This window comes from Acipenser ruthenus, chromosome 5 (assembly GCF_902713425.1).
Source record: "Acipenser ruthenus chromosome 5, fAciRut3.2 maternal haplotype, whole genome shotgun sequence".
In the NCBI taxonomy this organism is placed as follows: Eukaryota; Metazoa; Chordata; class Actinopteri; order Acipenseriformes; family Acipenseridae; genus Acipenser; species Acipenser ruthenus.
In genome coordinates, this window is record NC_081193.1 from 86,940,973 (window position 1) to 86,959,743 (window position 18,771).

Sequence of the window (18,771 nt, forward strand, 5' to 3'; positions counted from 1 at the left end):
ACCAAAAGCACATCCCTAGTATGTAGTACTCTCTTATGGTCCCTAGATGGCACGCCTGTTCCAGTTCTGATCTGTATTTTGTTGAGCAGGCATTTGTTATGGTTTTAGCCATAGATGAGGGGTTGGCTTTGTTTTTATTTTGTAAAAAGTTATTTTGAGAAATGGCTCCTAGACAAAGAAAACTATGTGGAGCTGCGGAATGAACTGTAATTCTGAGTTTCATCATGTTGTATTCATCTGATTTCAGAAGTACAGAATGTGAAAACGAGGAGGAGGAGGAGGAGTGGGTACCAGAGAGCAAAGTGATGAAACCCAGAAAGAAACCTGCCAAACTGAAAGAGCCCAAAGCCCCAACACTACCTAAACCACCTAAAGCCCCAAAACAACCAAAAGTACCAAAAACACCAAAACCAAAAGCACCCAAGAAAACAGCTGCTGAAAAACCCAAAGTAGGAAGAAAGACAAAAGTGTCAGCTCTGGAAAAAGATGCAGGTGTGGTCGGGGTGCCTGTGAAAGAAGAGGTACAGTAGACATTAAAACGATTGCTTACTGGACATGAAGTCCTCCAGAAATGGTGTACTTGTTTGACCGCTTGATGGAAAGCGTATAATGATAATTAAATACAGCAGAGGATCTCTCAATCAGAGCCCCAGTTGACTGCTGTGTGCCTCGACACGTAAGTGTGTGGGGGGTGGGGGGCTGCTGTCTGTACCTGCAGGAGGAAAAAAAATGGAGAATAGTAAAAAGTTAAACTAAGATGGGTTATATTGACACTTGACCCATAAAGGGGGAAATTCTCTTGTATGCAGATGCTTGCTCTCCGATAACCCTATCATGAACTTTTAAAGAACCCGTTCTCAGCATTGTTATGTTTAATGTCTGCTTCACTCCCACATTCTGGGCGAATTTAAATAATAATAAAAAAGCCTATTTTAATGACATTCTGTTTGGTAGTTTTTGGAAGCTCCTTTGTTACAAAGGAGAACTAACCTGGAATGTTGCAGGTTTGTACAGTAGCTGGCAGTATTGAATGATGCGGTTAAGAGGATGAAAGGATAGTGAAAAAACCTCCATGTTATCATGCTGACGTAACTTTTTAATGTCCCTTCATGTAGGCTAATAACACTTACCCTCATCAACTTTTACAGAGACTGTCATTTATTGTCAGTGCTGGAAACCATAATGAAACTGAGCAGTACAAGGGTGCTCAGGTGAAAGAAGCAGCAAGCACAAAAGGGGCGCAAAGTGAAAAGCAGGGAACAAGTGCAGAACTGAAAGAACTGAAGCGTGATTCGGCACATCTCCCTGAAGGACCTTCCAGAACTGAAGCGTGATTCGGCACATCTCCCTAAAGGACCTTCCAGAACTGAAGCATGCTTTGGCACATCTCCCTGAAGGACCTTCCAGAACTAAAACATGATTCGGCACATCTCCCTGAAGGACCTTCATCTAGTTGTCAGCTGCCTGGTGTTAAGAAGGAAGAACCTGAAGATGATTTTACCTTTGACGAACCTGCTTTAAAGAAGACGAAAACTGCTGGGTGCCCTGATGGCAAACCAGTAAAACATAAAAAGGACAACGGCAGTCTTGGGGATGTGCAGATGGGATTTAATTCAGGTAGGTTGATACATTTTGGCTATGGTAAGGCTTTGTGAGTAATATTTCAATTTACATTAACATTAACATGAAATGTTCACCTACACACACATATATACACACACACACACACATATTATATATATATATATATATATATATATATATATATATATATATATATATATATATATATATATATATATATATATATATATCAGAGTGAATTAAAGACTTGAGTAAAACCCTTTAGAAATGTGGAGCACACATTTAAAGAAAGACATTCAACAGTCCTGCAGTCCAGGGATTAAGAATAACATCCTATTAATCTTCAAATACAACATCAGACTTGATATCTGAACGTGTTGACAAACGAATCATCTGATTGCAGGTTTTGTCTGAAAGAACGGTTGTAGATCCGTGGGTGTGTGCAAACTTAGTGAACCTGTTCAAAGAGGAGAACATAATCCCGTTTATCGTGCGCTACAGGAAGGAGCTCAGCAACCACATGGACGTGGATGCAGTGCGAGACGTGCAGCTCGCTGTGGAGGAGCTACGGTAAAAAACGAGAATCAGAGATAGACAGTATGGAGGAACCTGTCGCATGGTCTGTACATATATCATACTTCTATTTTTGACACCTGCTTAAGGTGGATACAGGGATGGAAATAAAACTTCTAATGCATAGCAGTTTCACCAGTTCCAGGTGTTTACCTTTAGCTTGAATTTCAAGGAGAGAACGTGAGACGTATCTCCTTCTTTTCTCTAGCTGTAACTCGATCTCTACCAACACATCAATCAATTTTGTGATGTGTTGTCTCCTGATTTGTTAACCAATCTATCCTGCTTCTATAAAACACTCCCATTTCTAGCAATCTCTCTTGAGCTTTGTTTGTTTGTTTGTTTGTTGCCGATTCCTTGTGATTACTCTTGTTTCGTACCTGGTTTGACCGTTTTGCTTATAGTTTATTCTCCTTGGATTATCCCTACTCATTTCTACCTGACGACTACTTCTCCTTAGATCTACCTTTGCTTACAGACTTTCCACTCCTCTCTCGGATTATCCCTCTGTATTGTTTGCCTCGGAAATTGATTCACCAGCTGGTGCTTCCTCTCCTTCCGACGTGGAGGACTGCCCTTCTCCTTCCCTGATACCGGTGCATCAAACCCGCCTTTATTACATTGGCCAACTAACAAGCTCCTGAAGGCACTGTCTGATAAAGATATGGCTATCCCAGCTGGGTCAGATCACAGCGCCATGTTTCTGCAGCTGAGCGAAGCAATGTTGGCAGAACCGATCTACCCTCCTCCTTCCGCTGCCAGGACCCGCGCCCAGCATCCCAAAGCAGCAGCATTGACTTCGACATCACAGGCTCCCCAGAGGTCACCAATCTCAGTTGCTGCTTCTACACCAGCCATCCATGAGATATTTAAGAACATAAAGGGGTACCTTCAGCCACTGGTAGAAGCGGTATCAAATATAAAAGCAAGGCTTGACGTGATCGAGAGATGACCAGTTGCAGCCGCCATCCCAGCAACTTCAGGACCGCGGTCCACAGTTCAGGCACTATAGTATCAACTCCAGTTAACATCCCAGAGCTGACGGAAGCCCTATACAATCACAATGACTGCAGCTTTGTCAAATATCTAATCAACGGCCTCCAATTTGGCTTTTCTACTGGTCTCACCCAACTACCATCAGAGTCCTTCAAGTGCAAGAACCTGCAAACTGCAATATCTGAACCACAGGTTGTCAAATTCAAGCTGAAGTGGATAAATGATTTATGGTTGGCCCATTCACTACACCGCCTTTCTCAAACTACAGGATGGTAGCCCTATCAGTAGTATAAATTCAATGATTCCACATGATCAATTTTCCCTGCACTACATTACCCTAACTGACACCATCAAGGCTATCAATATGGCAGGACGCGGGGCATGGCTAGCAAAGACGGACATTTCAGATGCTTTTAAAATCATGCCCATTCACCCATCCCTCCGTCACCTGTACGGTGTGCAATGGAAAGGACTGTACTATTTTGGCTACATGACAGCAGCTCTGGCTCCAGCAACCAACTCATCATACAGAACAGCATGGAATTCATACTCGCGATTCTGTGCACAGCACCGAATCGTCCCGGCACAGTTCAACCACAACGTGATCCTGGCATTCGTCGTGCACCTCCGGGACATCCTCCAGCTGCCACCCACTACCGTTAGATCATATCTGTCTGGGATTCTGTTTTTTCCTCTCTGCTGTACAGATGGCTTTCTTCTAGGTTGTCTTACTAATCTTGCTATGTCCTGTTTGGCCGGTGGTCCATTCTCTGGGGGGGGGGGGTATTGATCACTTCCCCTAGCTTCTCAGGCATCCACCATTCAAGCTTTCTAGCCAGCGGGACCCCCAGCCACAATCATCTTACCTTTCGCATTATGTGCGCTATTCTGCTACATTTCCATCTATACTGGACCTTTAGTTCCTCTACTCTCTCAAACTTTGTAATTATACTAACATCTGTTTCCTTAGAGCCTCCTCTAAGGGCCGTTGCTGCGTAATCATATGGGCCTCTCTTTATCTTATTTTCTTCCTTCAAGGACTTGATCAAAAGTATGTTCGGCCCTGCCGAGTTGGGGCCATTCTCCTTCCCCCTGTGGGTTTGCATCCGCATCCAAGCCGCTGCGGCGGCTCTCCTGTGAGTAGGGGACTAACACTTTGTTTTCCAGGTCTCGGGGGTCATCCGACCAGCCTTCAGTCACCAAGGTTCCCAATCACGAGACCGAGACTGGCTTTCCTATCCACTTTTTTCCTTTCAAGTAAATAGCACTCATCAAGCCTGCTATAAATTACTCTCTATAGAAAATCACCATCTATACACGTTTCACCGATACTTCGTGAACTACTAAGTTAATTAGCAACAGTGTATAGGTAACAAGCTCAGGTGAGTCATTAAACAGTTATAAAAACAGGAATGGATCAAACTGCTATGTCGTGGGAGTCTTAATTCCTAGGTCCTGGTGGTCTACTTTTTCATAATACTGCGATGGCTCTAATTGGTGCATTTCCAGCTCTGTTGGTTGGTGTACTGTATATTACTGGCATATGTGCGTGTTTCCATTCCTGGTTGTACCATTTGGTTTCAGAATATTTAATCTGCATGTTTTCCGTTTGTGTCTTGTTTTAGAAATGTAGCCAAGAAGGTCCATGCAGTGATACAGACTCTGAAGAAGGAGGGGACTTTAACAATCAGCCTGGAGAAGGCTCTGCTGAACTGTAGATCAGCGGATGAGTTGGATCATGTGGTGAGTAATCAGTGTGTGGATTTTCACATTGTTTTCAGTTCGCAGCAGTAAACCATGTAGACTGGCGCTGCACTTGGATTCAGATGTTGCATTTTGCTACTGTAGTGGACCAATTTCAGTACTTCAACAACACAAACTCTCAAAGCTACCAAAAGCTGTTCTCTGAAGTTAATAAAACCTTATTAATTTATTCTACTGAACAGTTTTTTTTTATTCAAACTGACATTTTAATGAACTAAACATATTAAAGCTGAGAGAACACAAAGCCTCTTTGTGGCTTGGAATTTGGTTTCAGGAGACTAGGTTTCAGGCCACTGCACGGCACACCAGAGGAGGTTTGATACAGCAAAGTTACCTCAAAGCAGGTCTCCCAGTCTCCTGGAATCAGGTTTCAAGCCACCGTTCCTGAAAAGGGTTTAATGTGATAAATATAAATATTGTATTTTGGTTTACATCTTTTATAGAATTGGTGTTCTGTAGCTTGTCATGGGCTATTCAGAAAGTATTGAACCATACAACTTATCAGATATTCCATACTTTACACTGGGTCTTAACACTTACAGTATGGCCCAGATATTCAAAAGGTTTGCGCACCGCGCAGAGGGTTATGCGCGCCGCAAATGGCCGTTATGTGCAAAATGCGCCATATTTGAAACTTCTTTTTGCGTGCCACAATCCATTTTGCTCTGTGACAAATAGAATGTATGCATAGCGCAATTTGGCGGGAGTGGCCGACAATTTGAGAAATCCTGCCATGTTCGAAAGTATGCGCCAAGCAGAAAACCAGTTTTGTGATGCACAAAATAAGGTCTGTAAAAGGAAGGCGTTAACTCCGCGCACATCATCATCATTCCAGCACTCAAAACCAAAACAAAATGGGCAACGTGGGCAGCATGCACCGTGGATGATCCACGGTACACCCGGCAACAGCAACGCAGACACAGACGAAGATCTGCTGAAAGGGTGTACCGGACCTGGCACACATACAAGGAGCTAAGCAATGAACTAATTGTGTCCATGTAACGTCTCGACCGAGATATGCTGAATTATCTATGTCATATGCTGCATGATGACCTGGCAGGACAAGCTTCGTCTGAGGAGTTGGTAGTGTCAGCATGTGTGTCCTGGGTACCTGGACCTTCCAGACGACAGCAGGTGATACAGTGGGGATCACCCAGTCAGCTGTGTCCCGCCACCTTCACCGGTTCATAACCACGTTGCTGCGACATGCTGGGGAATACATTCAATTCCCCAGTAGCCGAGCAGACAGGGGTTTTTGTCAAGTCGCGCACCTGCCTCGCGTGGTAGGTGCCATTGATTGCACCCATGTCGCTATCCGGGCACCTGCAGGGGTGGACCAAATGGCTTTGTGAGGCACAAACACATTTGCGAATTGAACAAAACACTGCTATATTCCAATTTCACGCAACTGTTTTCTGCCATGTTGGAAAATTATACATTTCTTAGGCACAAATTTTGCGAGGGGATTGCGCATCGCTTTGAATATCTGGGCCTATGTCTTTACAGCAATTGCAACAATGTATCCACTCATCCACCCATCCACTCTGCCTTTTACACGTCTAATTGTTTTCAAATACGTTTGATTTGAGCAGTGGAAACCGTGGCACCCAATCTGTCCCTTTACAGCTCATACATGACATGATCGCCAACGACAAAGAGACATCGGTCTTCGTAAAGATTGTATGTATGCTTTCTTTATTATCGTCATCTGTTTTATAGTGGCCTTTTCTATTTGATTTTCCATACAAATGTTATTCTTCCTGTCTTATAGTGCGTAAAAAGCAAGGTGCACAGTAGCTGATTTCATTCAAGCCATGCCATATAAAATTTTAAAACGCCACACAGAAATAATTTTTGCCCAGATACTGTGTTTGAGCACCAGATGGCACCAAACCCTAATTAAAAGCATAGCCACATTATTACTTCCCAGCACACTTTTCTGGTCATACCTGCATTTGGCGCTGAAGCTGTTGTGCATAGTGACATAACAGCTTTCAGCTGTCGTCTTCCCCAATCAGTCTCAAACTGCAAGTAGTCTTGAAGTGCAACACAGTGATGCTTGGTGACCTCTTTTCAACTCTTTGATAAACATTTGCTTGTGTTAATTTTCACAAGCCAACTAACTGATTGCTCTAATGTATTGTGGAATTGATCATGTCACATCACATGGTCCTGGTCCTTGGCATCATAATGCAAAAAAGCCATTAAAGAGACTCATTTTTATTGTCATTTATAAAGTACCAAGATGGGTACACTGTAGAAAGTGGATCACATAAAATGATTATTACTTGGGTTTAGTTTTATATTAATAAATTATACGGTAAGGTGTTACAATAAAAATAAAAATAAATTGTTCAATAGACATGACTTAATTTTAGTAATGTCTAACAATTGTTAAGTTGCTCTTTGCATCAAGCAGATAGGTATTACTGTTTTTTGTTTGTTTTGTTTTCCTTCACAGATGTGAACAGGACTATATAACCATACATTCCACAATGTCAAAGACTGCCTTGAAGGAACAGAAGGATGAGAAAGGGGCCAAGCCGAAAGATATTGATAAATTTCAACTACGCTGATTTTACTGCCAACGTCAAAAACATCCATCATCACCAGGTGAACAGATGCTTATTAAAGGATTCAGCCATGCAGGGGCAATATATGTATATATACAGCTCTGGCCAAAAGTTTTGCATCAGCTAGAATTTTAGGACTGAGGCATATACATATATATATATATATATATATATATATATATATATATATATATATATATATATATATATATATAATGTGTGTGTGTGTATGTGGACAATGTAGAATCACATGGCATGGCTTGAGTGAATACTGTGCACCTTGCTTTTTACGCAATGTAAGACAGGAAGAATAACATTTGTATGGAAAATCAATGTATGTATATATATACACATATATATATATATACAGTTGTAGTCAAAAGTTTACATACCCCAATTGGAAGTTGTTAATTAAGTATTTTGACTACAACTGTGTGTGTGTGTGTGTGTATACAGTATTTCATATTACATTTAATTTTCCTATTGTATATTGAAAACTACTACAAAGCGGTATGTACTAACGTACATTAACGTAACATTATTCAGCAGGTTTCATTCGACTTAAGGAAGCTAAATTATTTCATTTTTAGTTTGGTCTACAAGCACTCCAGTGGCAAGGGCCCACATCAGCATTGTCCGTTTCTGTGTGTGTTTTTGTTTTTTAGCCATAGAGTTACCCCCTGTAAAATGTCACTTGGTGTTTTGCTATTTCCCTATAGTGACAGCTCAGAGATCCTCAGTTTGATACCAAACATTGAACCTCGGGCAGACCCCAGGGCACCTGGGTTTAAAACTGGCTACGAGTGTCTGGAAGTCTTCCTTTCTTTCTTTCTTTCTTTCTATATATATATATATATATATATATATATATATATATATATATATATATATATATATATATATATATAAAATGTATATATGTATATATATAATGTATATATGTATTTGGAGTCCAGTCACAGTCTGTGTCTTGTGGTCATTGTATTTGATTTCCTGGTTGATAGGGGTCTGCAGCACAGATGTTTTGTCACAGTAGAGAGTTATCAGCACCTTCGTCGACAGCTGCTGTATGTTGAAACGAGTGCATGTGTGCAGAGGGCAACGGTAAGGGCAAGACATGGTGTATTGAGAATAATCTAACGCACACACAAGAGCTTCTTAGATGGTGTACTTACTGACATTTTCAGCTCCTTTGGACAGTTTTGCTTCAATTATGTTGTATTGGAAATCCTTCTATTATAATCTCATTCAGTTGCGTGCTCTGGCCAAAAGAAGAAAGACACATTTATCATTGCTTCCTCATTCAAGCTCCTTTCAAAATGCTAAGCAAAGCGATTAGTCAGTAGAGCTCCCCTTTCATGTTTGGAAATGACCTATGGCAGGATACAGTTTCACTTTCAGCGTTGCGTCTTATCAGGTGGATTAAAAGATCAATATCCATATTTTTGAAGCAAGTGCAAAGCAACATTTTCCAAATGTATGAAAAAAACTATTTTAACAATGCATTTAAAAAAAAAAAAACACACCTACTCGGATCAATGCATTAACTGCTCCTCCTTAAAACCAGTTATTTTCTTGCTGTTCTTATCCTGTATAGTCTACAGTAGTTTTCACTCAATAAATGTGCTTTTGCATGATGACTTACCTCCACATAGGGCATTAAACACTTGAGTTGGAACAAAATAATTGGTTTTAAAAAATAAATAAATAAAAAAAACAAGGCAAAATGCTCTCAAAATGATTAGTCTTTCTAAAACACATTTTTTAAATGTCAGCTGGTTGTTCAAGGGTTTTTAAATGTCAGCTGGTTGTTGTCAGGTTGTTCAAGGGTGTCCATGTGGCCCGTAACTATTTAACAGGAATTGCTGTGGCTTGAGACGTGTGCTGTTAATTTAATGTTTAATCTGGTTCTTGGCGTAAATGTTGTCAGGTCCATTATTTCTGCCCAATCCACAGGAACGCGGGCTCTGACAATCTGCTTATCTGCTTACCTGCTTCCCCCCCCCCCCCCCCCCCCGATGTGCTGTTTATAACAGTTCTATTACTCACATTGTTGGTAGGCAGCATGTCAGGGCTGGTATGTCACTACCCGTGCAGCGCTGGAGACTGCACATCAGAAGCATGTCCCCCAGTCATTTTAAAGCACTGTGTTTAACATATGTGACATGTCCGAATTAGCTAGTGATTGAATTAGGTTTGTGATTGACACAGAGTGCTCTGCAGTGACAGTGCTCATGGCTTGTAACGTGCAGCAGCTTGAAACAACAATGAATGTAACCTCTTTCTGCATAGTGCTGTCTTGTCTCTGCATTTCAGGGAAAATGCTAATTTATTGTTTTATGAGATTGTAACTGTTAAAGATAATCTGCTTTGATTGATAGCAATCTAAATCATAAATAATTCATTTTATTTATGATTCTTAGAAATTCTTGCATGCAATGTATACATTCTTCTTCTTTTGTTTTAAAATACATTTTTTTGAATGTAAAAAAAAAACAAAAAAACAGTTTGAACAAACCTGTCTGCAATTCTAGTGTTTTCTGTTCTTCTTCAGATTTTAATCCCAGTATTCTATTTAGTTTGCATCTAGGTTATTTTAAAGCACTTGATTTATTTTTTACAGTGTGAATAATGATATTGCAAGAAGTAAAACTGATACTATTCAGGGTGAAATTCCGGGGTCAGAGGTAGCAAGTAACAAATTCTCGCAAACGCAACATTTTATAATTTATGTACGTACCTTGGGGCGCCCGAGTGGCTCATCCAGTAAAGGCGCTCCGCGTGGAGTGCAGGATGCGCCTTATAGCCTGGAGATCGCAGGTTCGAATCCAGGCTATGTCACTGCCGACCGTGGCTGGGGGGTCCTAGGGGGCGCCACACAGTTGATCTGTTTTGTCCTCCGGTACTGTAGGTCTGGTGGCCTCGCTGTGGATCCGCAGTGCGAAAAATGACGGATTGGCAGGGGCACGTTTCAGCACGTTCTGAGCAATATAATGGCTTTTATTACTATTTGAAAAAGAACAAATATCGGAATGAATATTTAAATTAGGAGCGAATATCCGAACATGAAAATCCTGTGTTCGTCCCAGCACTAATATATATCCAAAAGCGCCTGTAGTGGCTTTTAGAAGAGATGCAAATGTAGCTGACATTGTGGTCCACAGACACATTGAAGGACATTAAAACCCATGAGAGCACAAACAAAGTATGCAAATATATTTGTAAAGATAAAAGTGAAATCGTACATAGAGAAAATAGATATTCAGTCATTAGAAACCCGTCCTGCAAAACTAGCAACCGTGTTTATGGTATAATTTGCCAAAAATGTTTATATTAAATATTAAATATGTAGGAGAGACAGGTACAACATTATATAAAATATAGATCACCTATCAAACATAAGAAATATGGCAGTTTCTAAAGATTTAACTGACAAAAATGGAAATGCTTAAGCCATCATTGTCTGATGAGTGTTCACTTGATTTACATTTTTATATGCCATTATTAAGATGCTCGGCGGGTTGGGTTTTTTTTTATTTTATTTTTTTTTATTTTACAGATTTGGATTTCAGCTATTTCTAAGTCCCTCCACTGTTAGTTGTCAAACACACTTTCCCTTGACACAGGTATGTTAAACATACCGAAATGTTGTGATGTGTATTTTTTTTTTAAAGCAAAAACTATATAGTGGTGGCCAAATGTCCTAAATTCAAAGATAGATTCCTGAATATTTATACTCTTAATGAATCTGGACAATATAATACAAATAAAGGAAATGTTTCTAATTACAGTAGGTCCTCTCGTTGAAGAGAGTTGTGTTCTGTCAGAGTGGAATATTTCAAGTTTCTAGCTGTTGTGAAGAATTGTTTACCATGGTTTGTTTTGTCTTTCTTTGTGTAAAACATTCTGTTCTTCTCCAGATTTTATTTGGTCCAGATGCTGTTGTCAGTATATCTACCTACGTGAAATATTTAAATTGTTTGTGTCAGACACTGAATTGCATAAATAGCAAAAGCAATGGCTTGTGTCTTCAAAACAGTTTAACAAACCTTCAGTCATAAATTAGATTTATTGGTTTGACTTTCTGAATATATTGTTGCCACAAGTTGAAACAGATCATGTTTTAACCATGTAAAGTAAATAGAACCCCTAACCCCTACTTTTTCAAATACAAAAACATCATTTTCTTTATATATATATATAATACACACACACACACACATATATATATATATATATATATATATATATATATATATACACAATCCAGTTTTTTTGTTTTTTTTAATTAGTTTGATATGTGAAATGGTGTTTTTTTTTTTTTTTTAAGATTCATGTAAATGTGTTGATTATTTATTTGGGTAGAATGCCAGCATATACCCTAGTAATGGCCAAGAGTAAAGAGCGGTTCTTTTATTTTCTGCCACGATGGAGTGAAACATGAAGATATTTTCATCAGAAATGCCCGGGTTTGATGCTGGGGTTCGGTTAATGAATTGTGGCACAGTGTGAAGTGTGTTTAAAGGCTGTTTTTGTTGAAGATGTTTAACCTCTGTGTGACTTATCTCCTGATTGCTGGCATGGCAGCAGGGATACATGTTTTTGTTTTATTCAGAGTTTGACATGCTTGTTTTTAAATAATCCTCCGGTTGTAATTAGAAGGTAACTAATACCATCCACAGCTATGAAATACCATGGTGGTATGAATACAAAAGAAAAACATTCTCACTAGAAGCCTGTTTTCAATGTCTTGGGTTCTTTTGTCAGTGGTCATATTTGATTTGATACTAAGACTAAATGTAAAAATCAGCATAGATATTGCTGGTGGTTTAGTCACATTGAACTACTACCAGGTATTCTGCCTTTTGCATATTGCAGTTCAAAAGTATTGTCAAAGCATCACGTCCCAGATACCATTTCACTTACTGATGTTATCTATGTAAGTGACCTTTGACCTAGTACGTCAAACAAGTCTTTTGACTTTTTGTTAGGTATTTGCTGTAGTAGATATCTTAATATTTACAGTTCAACTTTCTCTGCTGAGTTTGATTACTAGTATTATGCAGTTAAAAAACGAAAGTATTATTTTAATGCCTGGCCACGTCAATGAAGTAGATCACATGCTTTTTTTCATACATGTGCAGACCATTCAACTAGAGGTGCCATTCCCCTTACTTTATTTTATACACACACCTCAAATGCTTTCCATCATTCCTGAACATTTTTATTTTGTTTGTGTGTGTGATAAACCCATGGGGAAAGGTTTGTGCAGATGAACGAAGCACCGATACCCCTGTTTTAAAATAAATTTAATTGATAAACATATTTAAGGTTTTTGTGACGGTACAAGGTCCCTCATAAATAGTAAACTTTACATGGACATTATGTTGGACTCTGTCTTAGCCTATATTGTTATTTTAATAGCTGTGCTATAAATATACATTGGTTTTAAATGTTTACTTTGTATATTTGTTTAGTTTTTACATTTTTGTGCTCACCTTGTTTGGCATGGTCATAATGACCTCCATTTTGAAACAGGAAATGATGAAACTGCCATTTTAGTTGAGGAAGCCTTTAGTACCCTCCTTCAGGGCTGACTTCCTGCAATTAGGGCAGCACCAAGTATGGGACGCAGGAGGGGGTTACTTTGAAATGTTTATTTTATATTGCTTGCTTTTAGGCACTATATGCTTACATATATATGATGAGTGTTTATATATATATATATTTATGGGATTATTCTACAGGCCTGTGTCTATTATGTTTAATATGGTTCTTTATGTATTTATCAGGTTAGTTAATAAGAGACAGACCCCCCCTGTCAGGATGCGAGTGGTGCAGGAATGATAGTGTCCAAACAGAGGGTATATTTACAATGGTCCTGGCTTTATTAAATAAATGATCCCCTCTACCATCAATGGTATCGTGGATTTTAAACTGTGGGGTTGAGGTCCCAAAGCAATAAATAAAACAGTTATCCTCTGAAAAAGGCTTGAATCTTGAAATGTAGGAAGGAATTCAAGGTGTAAGTGCCAAAATTAGGCATTAGTTTGTGTGTACAAGTATCTAAAACAAAAAAAACAAAACAAAGGAAAGCAGGTCGTTTTGTAAAGATTTTGTTCATAGGAGTAACATTATTTTTATTATTGTGTTTCAAAATGTCTCTCTTAGGAAATAAAAAAGAAGGTCAGACACTTAAGCTTTGCAGCTTATCACTTTCCTTACCTCCTATCCCTTATAACCGCATCATTTTGTACAGGACACCAAGCAAGCAGTTGCATGAGAACAGACTTGAGAAGTTCATCTTTTGTGTATTTTGCGTGTCATCTGTCTGTGCCATTTATGTTTGCACTCAGATTCTGGCCATTAACCGAGGGGAGAATCTGAAGATCCTGACAGTGGAGGTCAACATTCCTGACAGGGTGAAGAATGAATTTATTAGGTGGTGTCTCAACGTAAGGTCTGTATGCATCTTCTGCATGTCACTTCTCCTAAACTACTGTGTGTGTGCGTGTTTGTGTATCAGGGCAGTTGCTGTACAAAAGTGTTCAGCTAATAGGATAGGAAGCAGAAGGTGCAGTTGAATGATCCCTGGGTGCACACAGTATATGTTTCAGTTGCTGATAGAAACGATTTTAGAAATCCCAGCTTAACAATCATGCCCCTGCAAAGTCTTTGGCTTATAGAAATAAAAGGAACTGCACTAACAGTTCTCTATTACATTTCTGCATGAGGGTCTCTAATACAGTATCACTATAGGCTGTCCTGGGGAGGCAACAGGCAGTGTAGTTTTACAGTTCACTCTAGATTAGATTGTTAAACATCAAATGCAAACCAAGTTCTTTTAAAACATGTAATGGAAAATAGCCATTGGATACAAACGAATGTTCTTAAACCTGAACAGCAAGGTTAAAATCAGGGGCACGGCTGTCTTGGAGGCAGTCAAGCAAGCAGTCCTTCAAAGCCAGAAGGCTGGCTTGCACCTCGAGGGGATCAGCCAAGCCATTCGGGTCTTCAAATCCGGGAAAGAGAAATTTCTTTTTCATTAGAGCAGTAACTTTTTTATTGAGCCAGCTGAGCAAAACAAAATACCACAACTTTGACGATATTCTAAAATAACTTCTGAGACCCGTTGTTTATTATTCTATGCCAGGCAAAAGCATTATTAACCGATTGTCAGAAGTTCTGTGGAATAGAAAAATACAGTATGATTTAAAAAAAGAGAAATCTGAAAAGTCCCAGACATGCGTCTTCCCAATTTTTCCAAACTTTACTGACTCAAAGATTTTTGTTTTCTATGCTTAGTCGAAAAAAAAAGTCACCACAAATGCCTATATAGTAATTTATTTATTTATTTTTTTTTAGAAATGAAGCTTCTAAAAACTGCAGTAAACCCTAAATTGTTGGATTAATGAAGGCTTTTTTTTCATTTAATTGAGCAGCTCCTGTTACATCAAAGCAGTAGTAACTGATACAGAGAGAATAACCTGAGATTGCTGACCCATTTTTTGCCAGTGTAATACCTACAGATATCAGAATCATTTATTCTATTTTTTTATAGAAATATTTTTTTTATTAAATTCTTTAAATAACATACATTCAATCTTATAATACAAACATATTCCCAAATCTATAACTTTTTACATTCATACATGTATAAATCTAAACCCGCAAGCCATACCCATACATTCAGTGATAATAGAGCAGCAGTGTGGAATAGTGGTTAGGGGTCTGGACTCTTGACCGGAGGGTCATGATAAAAAATGCAATGAACCACACTGACACATGCGCATATCTCACAATAATCCCAGCCATGCTTAATGCAGCATGCAAATAGCATTTGGTACCTTGCGAGCACATTCTGATTGGAAGAAAATAAAAATCTATATATCTATTATCAAATAAAGTATGTGATTTATTCATATTTAAAGACTAATCAACCTGTTTGACTGTTCTACTGTCAAATTAGTAGTCGTTCTACCCCTTCTCCATTGCATCAGAGAGGGTTTTAATTCAGTTATTTAAAGTACGGTGGTATTTAGATCAGTTGAATAGACCCCAGGATCGACTACATAAAACCATCAGATTGAGTAAAAACAAGCTGATCTCTGTAAACTAGGTGATGTAATGTATTCCAATACATTAGGTTAAAACTGATTTTTAGTGTAGTTACTGAATACTGTATATCGAGGTGTGAATATCTTGTCGGGTTTTTTTTTTTTTTTTCATTGATTTATGCCGTTTCAGGCCAGATTCTACATACAGATGTGGTCTGTTTACACGGAGGGAATGGATTCCGTGAAGCTGAAAAGATTAGACATCTGCTGAGAAAATACAAGTAATGTATGGCTTCTAGTACACACATACACACTTAACTCATAATAATCACTTCAGTGCAGTTGTGTGCTTAGGTTAAGGAAATATGAAAAATGTGATTTCACTTAAAAAACATTTGGTCCATATACCAGTGGCATCTCTGTCAGTTTAGTTAGAATCTGGCAAACTCTTTTTCCAGAGTATGAACCACAACACAGACCCAGGAGAGTTTGACTTCCACATGCGCAGTGATTCCTTTTGTGGGAACAGCTACAAGTCCCCGAGCTTGAGGTGGGTGCAGTGAGGAACACCTCAGTGTTCATCAGGAACACAGAGACTGTTAATAATGGAAATAATACTGTCCGATTTAAACGGGGCATCTCTACAAGAATACAAAACCTATCAATCCGCAATCTCCAAACAACATGCATGAACTTTCTGATTCACACCTTGTACGCAGTGCACAGCAGAAATGTGAAGATTCGCACCTCGTACACAGTGCACGGCAGAAATGTGAAGATTCGCATCTCGTACGCAGTGCACAGCAGAAATGTGAAGATTCGCACCTCGTACGCAGTGCACAGCAGAAATGTGAAGATTCGCACCTCGTACGCAGTGCACAGCAGAAATGTGAAGATTCGCACCTCGAACGCAGTGCACAGCAGAAATGTGAAGATTCGCACCTCGTACGCAGTGCACGGCAGAAATGTGAAGATTCGCATCTCGTACGCAGTGCACAGCAGAAATGTGAAGATTCGCACCTCGTACGCAGTGCACAGCAGAAATGTGAAGATTCGCACCTCGAACGCAGTGCACAGCAGAAATGTGAAGATTCGCACCTCGTACGCAGTGCACAGCAGAAATGAGAAGATTCGCACCTCGTACACAGTGCACAGCAGAAATGTGAAGATTCGCACCTCGTACGCAGTGCACAGCAGAAATGTGAAGATTCGCACCTCGTACACAGTGCACAGCAGAAATGTGAAGATTCGCACCTCGTACGCAGTGCACAGCAGAAATGTGAAGATTCGCACCTCGTACGCAGTGCACGGCAGAAATGTGAAGATTCGCACCTCGTACACAGTGCACGGCAGAAATGTGAAGATTCGCACCTCGTACACAGTGCACAGCAGAAATGTGAAGATTCACACCTCGTACACAGTGCACAGCAGAAATGTGAAGATTCACACCTTGTACGCAGTGCACAGCAGAAATGTGAAGATTCGCACCTCGAACGCAGTGCACAGCAGAAATGTGAAGATTCGCACCTCGTACGCAGTGCACAGCAGAAATGTGAAGATTCGCACCTCGTACACAGTGCACAGCAGAAATGTGAAGATTCGCACCTCGTACACAGTGCACAGCAGAAATGTGAAGATTCGCACCTCGTACACAGTGCACGGCAGAAATGTGAAGATTCACACCTCGTACACAGTGCACAGCAGAAATGTGAAGATTCACACCTCGTACACAGTGCACAGCAGAAATGTGAAGATTCGTTCCTCGTACACAGTGCACAGCAGAAATGTGAAGATTCGCACCTCGTACACAGTGCACAGCAGAAATGTGAAGATTCGCACCTCGTACACAGTGCACGGCAGAAATGAGAAGATTCGCACCTCGTACGCAGTGCACAGCAGAAATGTGAAGATTCGCACCTCGTACACAGTGCACGGCAGAAATGTGAAGATTCGCACCTCGTACACAGTGCACAGCAGAAATGTGAAGATTCGCACCTCGTACACAGTGCACGGCAGAAATGTGAAGATTCGCACCTCGTACACAGTGCACAGCAGAAATGTGAAGATTCGCACCTCGTACACAGTGCACAGCAGAAATGTGAAGATTCGCACCTCGTACACAGTGCACAGCAGAAATGTGAAGATTCGCACCTCGTACACAGTGCACGGCAGAAATGTGAAGATTCGCACCTCGTACGCAGTGCACGGCAGAAATGTGAAGATTCGCACCTCGTACACAGTGCACGGCAGAAATGTGAAGATTCGCACCTCGTACACAGTGCACGGCAGAAATGTGAAGATTCGCACCTCGTACGCAGTGCACAGCAGAAATGTGAAGATTCGCACCTCGTACACAGTGCACGGCAGAAATGTGAAGATTCGCACCTCGTACGCAGTGCACGGCAGAAATGTGAAGATTCGTTCCTCGTACGCAGTGCACGGCAGAAATGTGAAGATTCGCACCTCGTACACAGTGCACAGCAGAAATGTGAAGATTCGCACCTCGTACACAGTGCACAGCAGAAATGTGAAGATTCGCACCTCGTACGCAGTGCACGGCAGAAATGTGAAGATTCGTTCCTCGTACGCAGTGCACAGCAGAAATGTGAAGATTCGCACCTCGTACGCAGTGCACAGCAGAAATGTGAAGATTCGTTCCTCGTACACAGTGCACGGCAGAAATGTGAAGATTCGCACCTCGTACGCAGTGCACGGCAGAAATGTGAAGATTCGCACCTCGTACACAGTGCACAGCAGAAATGTGAAGATTCGTTCCTCGTACACAGTGCACAACGCTTTGTGTTGTTTTTTTTTTGTTTCCCCCTCAAGTTGTTACACTCTTGTCATCGGGAATGGAACTGCCTGCCGGGAAACGGAAGCTTATTTTTGCCGACCTCATCACAAAGAAGTATTTTGAGCCGCTGGATGTGGAGTACTGGTAGGCTCTCTTTGAAAAAAAAAAAAAAAAAAGTCTGTCGTAGATTATTGAAATACATTTAAATACATTAATGTCTTGTGGGGGGTGAGAAAATGCACCCCAAGAAGTCTTATACCAAACAAACCCAAGGGGATGCTGCCAGAGAGATATACAAAAACAGGGTCGCATGGAACAAAGAAGGGTTAGAGGACCCTTAATCTAGGTTATTACAATCCTAAAAGGAGTCAACAAAGTCAGTCCTGGTCACTTTTTCAGGTGTAGCACAGTTGGTAGTTGAGAGGAGACA

The 18,771-nt window shown here is 40.3% G+C and overlaps 1 protein-coding gene across 1 annotated transcript; it reads left to right on the forward strand.

Annotated features, from left to right (window-relative positions):
• Positions 1–251: 251 nt before the first annotated feature.
• On the forward strand, positions 252–16,110 carry LOC131696706 (S1 RNA-binding domain-containing protein 1-like). The gene is made up of 6 exons (XM_059024796.1): positions 252–521; positions 1,149–1,617; positions 1,988–2,154; positions 4,779–4,896; positions 13,847–13,945; positions 16,006–16,110. The coding sequence occupies exons 2-6, from the start codon at positions 1,594–1,596 to the stop codon at positions 16,108–16,110; spliced, it is 513 nt and encodes a 170-aa protein (XP_058880779.1). The 5' UTR covers positions 252–521; positions 1,149–1,593.
• The last annotated feature ends 2,661 nt before the right edge of the window (positions 16,111–18,771 follow it).